This window comes from Eumetopias jubatus, unplaced genomic scaffold, assembly GCF_037043125.1.
Source record: "Eumetopias jubatus isolate StellerSeaLion01/CBP00866 unplaced genomic scaffold, mEumJub1_p1.0 scaffold_5, whole genome shotgun sequence".
NCBI classification, from domain to species: Eukaryota; Metazoa; Chordata; class Mammalia; order Carnivora; family Otariidae; genus Eumetopias; species Eumetopias jubatus.
Genome location: NW_028274811.1, coordinates 57,614,128 through 57,627,371, shown reverse-complemented (window position 1 = coordinate 57,627,371; position 13,244 = coordinate 57,614,128). Strand labels below are relative to the sequence as shown.

The 13,244-nt window shown below is 39.2% G+C and overlaps 1 protein-coding gene across 3 annotated transcripts in view; it reads right to left on the bottom strand.

Moving 5' to 3' along the window:
* Positions 1 to 226: 226 nt before the first annotated feature.
* IQGAP2 (IQ motif containing GTPase activating protein 2) overlaps positions 227 to 13,244 on the bottom strand; it is a 287,962-nt gene continuing 274,944 nt past the window's right edge. For all 3 annotated transcript variants that reach the window (XM_028114559.2, XM_028114560.2, XM_028114561.2), the window contains 6 exons: positions 13,138 to 13,225; positions 10,849 to 11,061; positions 8,671 to 8,831; positions 6,722 to 6,859; positions 5,447 to 5,555; positions 227 to 1,198 (listed from right to left, as the gene is read on the bottom strand). In XM_028114559.2, coding sequence (XP_027970360.1) covers positions 1,085 to 1,198; positions 5,447 to 5,555; positions 6,722 to 6,859; positions 8,671 to 8,831; positions 10,849 to 11,061; positions 13,138 to 13,225 — 823 coding nt within the window. In that variant the 3' untranslated portion in view covers positions 227 to 1,084. The remainder of the gene's footprint in view (positions 1,199 to 5,446; positions 5,556 to 6,721; positions 6,860 to 8,670; positions 8,832 to 10,848; positions 11,062 to 13,137; positions 13,226 to 13,244) is intronic.

Genomic DNA, 13,244 nt, shown 5'->3' with positions numbered 1-13,244 from the left:
AGATAATCCTGTGGGCCTGCTCACTTACCTTTGAACTGCTGAATTTGACAATAACAAACTTCTCTCTTGTTCCAGCCACAGGGTTTTGGATTTCTTGGTCACAGCAGTTTACTCTGCACCTTACCAAGTACAGCTACATAGGCATGTTGTTTCTTTTCCTGATAAGCCCCACCAAGAACCTTCTGCCCACTCAACAGATTTAGATTAAGACAACTAAAAAGCCAAATTTGTGTCATTCAGTAACATTTATTTTACATAAAACAATTTTCAAAGAATACATTTAAAAACCATCTAGATACTGATTTTTATCGCATTACAAAAAATTGAGAGGCGCAATTTAAGTATTCAAATAAACTGTGAGGGGTGGAGGTGGGGGCTTAGGGGGGATCGCTACCGTGGTGTTCCTTAGTCACTTAAAGGCTCTGGGAACAAGAGTCTTTACCATGAGGCAGTAGTGCACTTCATTTAGTAGGAATAAATCACATAAAATATATACTTTTATACAGAAAGTGTTACTGTATTATCACTTTCAATTACCTATAAAAACTTCATATTGAATTGCACAAAACTTCTTTAAAATTGGTAACTCCCAGAAGGTAGGGCTTAGAACTAAATATCTGTGTAAATAATTCATTACAAATAATTAGGTTTCTATAACTCCATAGACCAAAAAAAAAAAAATCTATGAAGAATTACATTATTCAAATGGGACGCTTAAAATTTTTTCATAGGAAAATAAGTTTATAGATTTGTCTCTAGTCAACTAAACTTATTTTCTCCCTACTTTAAAACAAATCACAGAAGGTCCAAAGTTTTAAATCAGAGTACCTATACCACAGTATAATGTGGAAGTGTTTACATTAATTCATTTTTTTTTGATTATTCTACCATAGTATTAAATTATCAAAAAGGCACATGGGTACATTCTTCAGAAGTGTTTTGGTCTTTTTTGTTTTGTTTTGTTTTGTTTTAAAAATCACACATTTATAAGCAGTGATTTCAATCATGTTTAACAACAAAAATATTAAACAGATTCATTTCTTAATCCAGATGATACAGATTCCATGAAATTTCTGTAGGCACTTCACTTTCCATAGAATTTTTTGTTCAGCAGGTATATGAGAAGGTTCACATTCACTTTAACCTTATCAAACATTTTCATGACAGCTACTCCTTCATACTGCATCTGAAGTAAATCCTGAAATTGTGAAGATCATCATTAAATATCAAATTTGACATTTTGCACATTTAAAAAACATTCTCGAAGAATCTGTCAACAAAAATAAGATTCAGCTGACCTAACTACGGAGTGTGCATCAAAATCATCCTGTTAAAAACACAAGCTAGTTACAACACAGATCGTTGGGCCCCACCCACCAGAAGTTCTGACTTTGTAGCTTTGGGGTGAGGCCCAAGAATATGCATTTTAACAAGTTCCCATGTGATGATGGCATGGTTGGTCTGAGTGCCATACTTTGAGAATCACTTACCTAAGTGAAAGAAAATAGATTTTTAGAATTGATAAGCACTGTATAACAGAAAACCATCATCAAATTAATAACAGATACGTAATTATAGTTTTTAATAGAAAAATTCAAAATATAAATATTCAAGCAAGATGGGTTCTAGCCTTTAGAACAGTGGTGTTTTCTAAAGTGGAGCAAGAGGGGCGCCTGGGTGGCTCAGTCGTTAAGCGCCTGCCTTCGGCCCAGGTCATGATCCCAGGGTCCTGGGATCGAGCCCCACATCGAGCCCCTCATCGAGCCCCGCATCGGGCTCCCTGCTCGGCGGGAGGCCTGCTTCTCCCTCTCCCACTCCCCCTGCTTGTGTTTCCTCTCTCGCTGTGTCTCTCTCTGTCAAATAAATAAAATCTTTAAAAAAAAAATAAAGTGGAGCAAGAAAGGCAATTCCTTGGGAAGCAAAAAGAATATGAGAACTATTTATTCTTATTTTTTCTCATTCTTTAAATGTTTACATTTTGTATATATATTTTATAGAGTATAGTAGTAAGGGCATGTATACTTTATAAATAAGTATGTACAAATGGGCATAAATGATCATGTTATGTACTGAAGTTGTGTGATAGAAATTTGGAGACCCCTGTATAGAGCAAATCCTTCCTGATTCAAACTATTTCTGTCCCTGTATTGAGAACAAGTCCTTATTCTCAAGTCAATCATTCTGCCACCATATAAACAAAGGAAATCACCTCTTGCTAAAGTTAGTAAATGTGTCACACCAGTCATATGCATGAGATAAACAGCAATGTTTCCTAACACCACAGGACGGGGCGGGGGGGGGGGGGTCTTTCCCAAATAGAAGATATCATTCTTGAATTCCCACAGACTAATATACCCAGGACCTCATTTTCTTGTTCCTAGCTCTGGAAACTTTTGGTTCTTAATGATAATGCCTTCTATCTACATTAAGCAAGGCCACTTGCTTAACTTCCATTAAAGAAGTTGGAATCATCTTTGAGAGAACTTTGGCTGTTCCCAGCTTCCTTCTCCACTTCTTCAATTACCTCCAACTGTACTCAGCTCTAAGTAAGAGACACCTGCAGGTGTCTGCAGGGGAATCAGATGGTCCCCCAACGTGGAGAGCAAAGAAAATGACTGAACTTGTGGATGGAAGATCAGATTTGAGACTTAACCCCACCATTTGCTATCTTATGACCTTGCAACATCACACAACCTCTCTGAAGTTCTGTATTTTGTGTGTGTGTAAATTGTGAGAACACTGCCTACTTCACAGGGGTGCTGTTGGGCACAGGAGATCAAGGTCCCCAAGCTTTTTGTAAGCCACCCATGCCTTGTCAGGATTAACTGGAATCCTGTGAGAGAGGCAATGGAGCCGAGTGATGAAGAACTTGGACTCCAGCTGCCTCTTGTATAACGAGCTCTCTGAACCTCTCAGTTCTTCATCTGGGAAAGGAAGAGAGTCAACCTTGTAGCCCTTGATGAACACTGGCCATTATCTGTGCCAGGAGAACATCCTCACTTAAGTCACACCCTTCTGTTAGCTATACTACCAATACATATAGGATTTAATCAGGATATAATCTTTAGGAACTGAGGAAAGAGTGGGAGAAGAAGACCTAGAAATAATGTTAGAAGCGATCTCCCTTAAATCTCTTACAAATTTCTGTCCTGTTGCCAGTCCTTGTCTCACACTGATGACCTGGCCATCATGTCCTCTTTGGTAATTCATGTGATAACGTAATTGTCTGAAGGCCTTATGTATAAACAGAAGTCTGACTTTATTATAGCTATTAGATGCAGGGCTGGCTACTGGGGCATTTAACCTGTGCAGGGTCCCATGATCAGTAGGGCCCTGCACTTAGTTTAATGCTCCGCTGTTACTATTTTGAAATTCTCAATAATTCTGAATAAGGGGATGTACATTTTCATTTTGCATCAAGCCCTGCAAATTATGTAGGTAGCCCTGGTGATATATTAATGACTTTAAAAATCTGGGGCTGCTAAGGAGTAACATTTCATAATCAATTACGTGTACAGATGAATGGCGTGAATAGCTAATCCCACTGCATACTGAAATCCTTAACAAAGGAGCATGTGAAGCTTGGTATCTGCACCACTGTTCAAAGGAAGTCCCATGGAATTCTTGAGGCCTGTCTGAACAGGTGTCTCCTGGTCACTTGGAATTCATCTGTCCAGTTGATGTTGATTGGCCTTGGGTCATTTCCTTCTTGACAAACACATGATATGTCTTTGCCGCTTCTAGAGAAAAATGACTAACCAAGACAATTCACTTTGGAGCACATTCTTTTCTCTTCCCATATTTATCTAAGTGGTACATAGGGTCACTCAAGCTTTTCAGTTAAATTGTTAGACGGATACATTTAGTGACATTTAAAATAAGGTAGAAAACAGTTCTGTTTACTTATATATACTTTTCATAATTACACATTATCTTTCATTTTCTCTCTAGACTCTAATTTACTCCATTATCTCAATGGCCTTATCACACTCACTTAGTTCTAATTTTTCCTTTTAAGCTACAAGGAATGCTAGACAGAAAAGAAGGGATTGGCATCTGCTCCTAGGAGAGGGAAGTCATTTCAGGGCTCTCGGCCACTGGCTCAGTGGGCAGTGAGGCTAGAACTTGTCACTTGCAGGGGCTCATCAAGATGGTTTGTGTAGATACATATAGAGTACCTGGGAACCATTTTACAAGTAATTTGGGACCCAGGTAATTAGGTGTTATTTCCATTTAAAATCTCTTATGTGAAAAAGAAAAACTCAAATACTTCTTCTTTTTTTTTTTTTTTTCTGAGAGACAGAGACAGAGACAGCGAGAGAGAGCACAAGTGGGGAGGAAAGGGAGATGCAGAACTCCCCTGCTGAGCAGGGAGCCAGATGTAGGGCTCGATCCCAGGACTCTGGGATCATGACCTGAGCTGAAGGCAGATGCCCAATGACTGAGCCACTCAGGGGCCCCCCAGATACTTCTTTTAACCGATCCTACGCTAAGGATTAAGAAGAGGTTGGGAGTAAACATTTGGTTGCACACTCCCTTCATTTTCAGTTGTTGTGGTGGTTTTTTAGACGCAGAAATTGGATGTCTCAGTTTCTGTTCAAGTATATTTAGCTTAAATGTGGTTCTTATGAGTAAAAGGCAATAATTCAGACCACGGACACCATTTTTCTACTTATAGATAACTATTTTGCACAGTCTTTCATTCTTATCATTCTAAGCATTTAACAGATATTTTAAAAAAGATATATTTATTTGAGAGAGAGAAAGAGAAAGAGAAGGAGAGAGTGAGAGAGCATGCATGTGCGCGTGGGCAGAGGGGGAAAGAATTTTTTAAAAGATTTTATTTATGCATTTATTTGAGAGAGAGAGCAAGAGCACACAAGCAGGAAGGAGAGAGAATCTGAAGCAAACTCAGTGCGCAGAGCTCTATCCTATGACCGACCACAAGACTAGGACCTGAGCCAAAACCAAGAGTTGGACGCTCAACAGATGAGCTACCCAGGTGCCCCCTAAGCGTTTAATTGATTTAATACACTAATGTAAAAGTGATTCTAAGGAGAAAGAAGGAGAAATGAGGTCAGGAAAGTTCCAATCCTGGGCATATGTAGTCTGAGAAAGAAATCCAAGTTCCTAATAAAAGAAAACTTGCCAGCTTTCATAGCTCTCAATACTTTGATACTATGTTTACCCTCGAAGCTTCAAAATGGAAACACGCCTTAGAAACACTGACCACTATGGTTTGCCATCTAAAAGCAGTTTGAGTTCTAATATTTTGAAAAATCAGAGCTTTTAAAAAAATCATCAATGCTTAAAAAGCTAATATTGGCAAATAAGGCTTGCAGGGGTCTTCCGGTGAACCTCACTGTTACGAAGGGTAGAAGCCAGGGGAGGCACAAACGCCCCACATTATAAAAATCACCCCCACTTTGCAGAAATCCCAGCTTACCTGAATATTGAGCTGTACCTTTTCCATCTCGACACCAAGGAATTTTGATCTGACATCAAAGATGCCCACATCTTCAGTAGATACGATATCAAATGTAACATTTTTAAACCTAATGAAGAAAGGGACACTCACACATGTGGAACTGCAAATTTATGTGTAAAGCTGACACCAGTTAATGGAATCCTTAGTTACCAGGCTTAGTGCGAGGTCCACAGGGAAAACCCTAATCCCCAAAACCTCCTATCATACCCCTTCCCCACTCTGCTCACTAACCTAGGTTTGATGGTTCTTTTGGGACTGTAGCTGAGAGCACTGAAGTAGGTCCTTTATTATAAAAGAAATGCTATTAAAATGTCATCCTTGTTCTTAAAGATCATAAAATATAGTTGGAAATAGGAGGTTCACAGAATGTGAGGATTAGATATTGAATTGTACTGCTGAGAGGATGGTTGAATTTTATTTTATTCTACTTTACTTTATTTCATTTTAAAGTAGGCTCCATGCCCAACGTGGAGCCCAATGTGTGGCTTGAACTCACGACCCTGAGATCAAGACCTGACCGAGATCAAGAGTCAGACGCTTAACCGACTCAGCCACCCAGTTGAATATTATGGATGACGTCTTTTATAGAAACCACAAAGATGAGGAAGCATGTTCTCTGAGTGGGTGTAGTCGAGAGAAGGTTTGCTGGGGTTAAGTGGAATAGAGACCAGTTCTGGAGAGAAGGGAGGAGTTGGAGAGAAGGGCACATGGGGAGTCTGGCTCCCCCCCAACAGTGATGGGACACAAGGCTCATGGTCCCTTTAACACAGAGAACCCACTGGCACGTGGTACGGGGCTGCAGCGGAGGGTTTCCATTTTCCCCTCTAGGTCAAATACACACACCAACAGCACACCGCAGATGGCTCTGACCCAGGTGCTGGCACACAATCTGTGGCTTTGAAATGAGAAAGGTACTATTTCGCACTTGTAAATAACTCTTATCATTCAAGACCAAAAGACAGCTTTTCATTCTCACTGATATGACTCAGTTCTTTTGGTGGGAAAGGGAAAGCTGGCAAATCCAAACACACCGGACCAGCCATGGGAAACACAGTGACCCACTGGGTACTTCCTACAACCCACAGCACCAGATGTTTGGGGTCTGCTGGGAAGACTAGACAACCAAATGAAGCTCTCTTCAAAGGCCACAGGAAACCTAAGAGAAGGGAGTCGGATTTTATGGGAGTGATTAGAGGGCACCTGTGCTCTGTGTAGATTCTGGGTCACACTCACTGGTTTGTTTGAAGGTCGTCTATCCCCAGGAGGACACCTTTCTCATGCAGCTTTGCTGCCGTGTACCTCACCGGCTTAGATCTCTTTGCCCCTTTGGGTTCTCCTTTTCCGTCTAGTTTAATGGATCTTCGAGAATTTCTGACAAAAGAAGAATAAACTGTCTGTTGTCATGATGGCAAAGTCAGAGGTTTCGGGTGGTGCAATAACCCTGTCAGGGTGCCCACCACTGCTCACACTGAGCCCCACTGCCCTGAATATGAAACTTTTTATTTTGCGACAGTTAAGGTGAGATTTTCCGAGATTTTGCGGTAGTAGGTGACACTCTTCCCTAGACCATAAAACCTCACTACTGAAATATAAGAGAAAGCTATTTTCAGAGTGACTGAAGTTTGAATTACAGACTAACATTTTTCATAAAACTTGTCCTCTATTTTCTCAGGCATATCGAAACACGTGGCTATACTAAGTCATTCTGCAAGCAGTTTTGGTTCATTAATCTGAATTGCATACTTCTAAGTAAAGGTATTACTAAGATTTTTTTAGTTTATTTAATAAATACTATGTGGCCAGCAATGTTCTAAGTACTTTATGAATATTGCCTCGCATTTGCAAAATTGACATTTCCATAGTGCTTTGAAATAAATAAATTCCTTTCTTATTGTTTCATTTAGCTCTCATAACAATGCTTGTGAAGCTGGTACTCATGCTACGTTAAAGATGAGAAAATTGAAGTTCCAGAGACGTTTACTGGGCTGGGTCACAGATCACACAATCTAAGAGGAAATTAGAATGCAAATCCAGCTCACCTAACTGCAGAGCTTGTAAAATGCCTTCAAGTAGTTGCAATAAATATGTAAACCCCCCCCCCCAACAACCCTATTGAATCTACTGGGTATTATTAGCTTGATCAACTTCTTCTTCCCAGGAACAGAGCAAAAGTAATTTACAGGCTGCAAGCAAATGAATTAAAATTCAGAGCTAGGGGGGGCCCAAATAGATGCGGTTTAAATTTGCTTATCTCCCTTCATCAAATCTTCTATGATTAATGCAATTGGTTTTCCCGTACAGCATCATTTCCTACTGTTAATTTGACTACATGGATTACATGAAAATATTGCATTACATATTTAAATGGATAATTAAAATTTGATTAGTATCAACCTTAGTCTAGGAGTAAGAACAATTATGAGCAAAGAATACTCATTAAAAGTGGCTACGTTGCATATAAAAAAATCTGTAATATGTATGCTAATGGATAATAGGAAACTGCCAAATTTTGTCTTCTATGTCAATAATATTTTTTTAAACCCGTAAGCAATTTTAAAGGTTTTTAAAATTTATGAGACAGAGCAAGCACGTGTGAGGGGGGGTGGTTAGCGGAGGAAGGGCAGAGGAGCGAGAGAATCTCAAGCAGACTCCGTGCTGAGCGCAGAGCCCAATGTGGGCTCTACCTCACAACCCTGAGATCATGACCTGAGCTGAAATCAAGTCAGATGCTTAACTGACTGAGCCACCCGGGGGCCCCACTAAGTAATTTTAAATCATTAGGCTGCATTCGTTGTTAGCAAACACCTGGAGTTATCTAACATTAATATCGTTTACTGTAAACATTCAAAAAACAAGAGTAGTTTAATTTTTATCATAGTGTTCAAAGACACCTTTGACTAAAACAAAGGAAAAAGAGGGTGCTTCCCCAGGTGTTAAGGCTACTGGCTTAAAATACAACAAATTGAGCTACTCAAATTCCAATGCTGATGGGCAATTCAAAAGTTCCCAAATGCACTTCTGACTTCTTAGATCACAGCAGCAAACCACAAGATTGAGTTTCTAGTGTTTGGTTATAAAATAAAGCAAGCAGTTTGCTTCCAAGCCCCGCTGTCCAGGACTGTAGCAGAACGGACACCCCTATACACCAGGACCCCACAAATGGATATAGAAATTTAACTTACCTTCTTTTTAAGTTGTCTAAACAAGTCTTTATGTAGGTGTCATAATAATTAATCTGCTCTTCATAAAATGCCGCCTTCTCATTGAGTGCCTTCAGGGTCTGCTGAAGTTTGGCCAATTCAGCTTTTCGAAGCTTACGATGTATTCTTTGATTTCGAATGTCCTAAAAGAACAAGTCAAGGCTATGATACGAGATTTAAGAAGCTGACTTTATGATGTTGCCAATGTGGGACAAGGAGAATGTGGACTATTGAATCCCTGTTTGTGACCATATAGCTTCCCTCAGTGACCTTCACCTGAAGGTCACCAAAGCGCCCCTCCTTCCTTGCTTATACTTCAGACTGGCAAGTGTCCATAGTTCACTCTAACAGAGTTGCTAAGGTTTATTTTTTCCTTGATGGAAAAGCAGACAAGCATTTTTGGAATAACCATACAATTAACCTAAGGAAAAATAGTGTTTCAAGAGGGGCCTAAGGAAGACTTTCCTAGGAGACAGCAATTTCTTCAGAATGTGTTCAACGTTCCACTTGGAAGAATACTTCACCTGGAAAGGTTTACATGTAATCAACGCATTCCTTTTAGAAATGAGTAAAACAAAGAAACAAACGAAAAACAATGTACTTTTTAATCTGAGAAATATTTCTCAAGGTTTCCAAAAACAACTGAGCTCTCAAGATTGATGGGAAGGATATAACTCTGGTAACTATTCCTTGGATTTAAATAGAGTTCGGAGAACATTAAGTTGTCCCAACTGCTTACAACTTACAGGAGCTAGGCTATATTTAAGCTTACAGGCATAAGATTTATTTGTACATCTAACGGGTAAATCACGAAAATGTTTCATTTCAGAAAATGGCGCTTGTTTACTATGACTTTCCTTATGTGGACAAATTAAAACAGATTCACCTAGGAATCCAGATAGACATGCACACACCCTTAAATAACAATTCTCCAGTAAACAGAATCTTTTGGAGGATGCCTTCATGGTAGACCTTTTTTTTTAAGGCAAAAGCATTCATTTCTCTACTAATTATTCCCAGAGAGCAATATTTTCCACCCCAGACCTATGGAAAGAAATGTGACTTCCCTTGAGTCACTTAGGCTAGGAGGACTAAGTCTACTGCTCTAAGTGACCATAACTTTCCATGGAAGAAAGAAGCAGAGTTGATTTTCCACCAAGAAGGTGAGAACATTTTCTTTTTTCCCCTGATCACTTAACTGCCTTTAACCTCCAGATCCATTTTAATTGGCATATTTGGATAAAAAGAATGAAATGTCCTTTTGATACAAATATATACTTCCTTATCCTTGGCAAACAGATCTTAGCCATTTCCTGTGATGCTTCCTCACACTAATTTGAGATCCTTTTCTCAGGAAGTTTCCCAACTGTAAAAATATGGGATGAGAAAACAGAAAGCACCCTTGAGGTCTTAACTGCATTTAGGCTCAACTGCTCAGAGGCACATTCTCAGGGACACAGAGTTAATATCTCCCAGTGGCAGGTCCTAAGAGCAACTGGGCTATATGACAACTAATAAGAGAGAACTCTCATTGAAGTATCATTTTTATTTTAAAACTAGTAAGTATTGGGGTGCCTGGCTGGCTCACTCGATAGAGCATGTGACTCGATCTCAGGGTTGTAGGTTTGAGCCTCATGCTGGGTGTAGAGATTACCAAAAAAATAAAATCTTAAAAAAACCCCCAAACTTAGTAGGTATTGCTTAAAGGTATAGATGAGACTTGTCAATAAAATTTCCTGAGCATTTATTTCTGGTGTGTGTCAAATGTCCTAATGACTTGGGGAAGTTGTGAGTTTTTTCTATTAAAAGTCATCAGTGGGGTGCCTGGGTGGCTCAGTGGGTTAAGTGTCTGCCTTTGGCTCAGGTCATGATCCCAGGGTCCTGGGATCGAGGCCAGCATCGGGCTCCCTGCTCAGCGGGAAGCCTGCTTCTCCCTCTCCCACTCCCCCTGCTTGTGTTCCCTCTCTCGCTGTCTGTCAAATAAATAAAATCTTAAAAAAAAAAAGTCATCAATGGCTTTGAAGCCTTTGAAAATCTATAATATTGATCATGGCAATACAACTATGAATTTGTTATGTCACCTCAGAGAGTGCCTAGCATGTGACCAATGATGAGCAAATGTCTGCTAAGTGAAGAAGGAAGAATACTATTTCCAAAAACCTTGGCAATCTCATTGAGAATGTCTTGGTATTTATTCTTGGATGACACATGTCCAGTTTGTTCCAAAGTCCTAAGATTCCTCTGGATTTTCCTTTTCTTCTGCTCCAGGGGTAGCTGTGCATCTTCAACCATAGACTGACTATGCTTCATTTCTTCTGGAGCCTGGGAATCTATAATTGCACGGCTCACCATATCTTTGGCATGATCTGTTTCCTGAAAAGGGAATATCAAGATGTTGACTTTTCTCTGATTCCCCAGTCTCACAAATTCATAAACTGTACAAGACAAGTTAATGTCAAAATAAAAGAAGTCTCAAGTCAGAGTCCGAAGACCAGAATCAGCTTATGTTCTTCACAGAATTCGAATAGGTCTTTGGGAAGGGATTATCTCATCTTTTTGAGAAATATAGCAATGGGGGCAGGCCTACTTTGAGCAAAATCTCAATGGCTAATTTAGAGCTAAGATGAGAAATCACCTTAGTAATGAATATATTATAGTGGATAACTGATATTTTCGAATTCCCTGGATGGAAGGATTTCAATTCCTGGACAGTTCCGCTGAGGAAACTAAAACTACATTATTCGTTAAAACTCAGCTATGAGAACACCCTAAACATCCAGAACCCAACTGAACTCTCACACATCAGCCGTATTTATGGAGATTGGTAAGCCATGAGGGCAGAGACCTTTATTTTAATAAGGGAATAACTCTCAAACTATCAAAGACACCCCTGCAGGGTGTCTTTGAACCAAAGGGAATAAGAATATTTTAGTTCATACTAAGTTCCCAAATAACTGATTAGTAAATGAATGAATGAATAGTATTTGGACAGGTTGTTCAAAAACACAGTAATAAAAGGAGACCGGTGATCTTCCCATTTCATTTTATTAGACAACTGATTGACACAATATAAAGTCTAAGGATACAAATATTATTAAAAGACAGATAGATTAATATCATCTATGCAGGAATAGTTTACAGGTCAGCAGTCAACATTAACGGCAGCACTTAATGTGTTATTGGACACCTAGTATGTGTCAGTTACTATTCTACCCACTTAACATGTTTTAAATCATTTGTTCTTGCTGTGAATTAAGCACCATTATCATTCCCTTTTATAGTTGAGGGAACTGAGGCAGAGAAATCCTTTTAAGTGCCTAGAATTACAGAGTTAGGAGGTGCAGGACTATACTTGATCTTGGAAGTCTGCATTCTTGTGACTATGCTACATTTGGGGAAAAATTAAATATTCAATAGGGACTAAAATTCTCTTACCAAATTAGGATATTCCACCCACATTGTTTAAAAATATTCACACATTAACAAACACCAGATAACTTGGTTTCATTCCATATGTTTTGTAAATTAGAAATAGTAATTTCTTGGCAACCAATTAAATGAAGAATGATTCAGGAATGGGGTGCCTGGGTGGTTTAGTCAGTTGGGCGTCCCACTCCTGATTTCCGCTCGGGTCATGATCGCAGGGTCATGGGATTGAGCCCTACGTCGGGCTCCGTGCTCAGCGGGGAATCTGCTTGAGGATTCCCTCTCTCTGCCCCTCTCCCCACTCACATGTGCACTCTCTCAAATGAATGAGTGAATCTTTAAGGAAAAAAAGAATGATTCAGGAAAATTATGTGCAGCTCTGCTAAGAAGTATCTAATTAGATAATTTTGTTAACTTTTGTTTAGCAAGGGATAATTATTGATACAAAAGCAAGAGCAGTGAATTAACTTAATTCAGAATGAACTAAATAAATAATGATGCATTTTAAAAGATGTTGATAACAACTTTAATGCAAGATTGTTAAGAACCTTTAGTTACTTACAGCACGATTATGGTGCTCTGACCTGATGGACTCAAGACATTCACTTCTGAAGCATTTGGAAAACAGTTTTAATGTGTGAGACACTTATTTCAATTTAGCAAATACGTAAGATACGAAAGGTATTTTTCTACATCCTATTGACCAGAACTATCTTTTAACTGACTTATCTGCCCACCCACTATATAAGGTTTATGATGAACATTCAGAGGCTTTAAAAGACCTAGTCTAGGACAAATTTACATTCAGCATACGTTTGGTGCTGCATTTTATATTTCATTCCCATTATCGGGATTTTATATTTATGACTGAACTCAGCTGGCCAGAGTAACACATAAATTTCCTTACTTCCAAACCATGTCAGTTACGTTGTCTTTGCAGTAACAGTAAACACTGGACATGAAGATTAAGGAAGTCAACTCACATACGTGGTACTTATTATTTTACACTCAAAGACCAATTACCTGTTGTGTTGTTGCTGGTGTCTCCAAGATTTCTGTCAATGTGTTCCCTGGTTGGTTCCGGATCACATCAATTATCAGCTTTTTGGTCCTTACAAAATTGAGAAGAG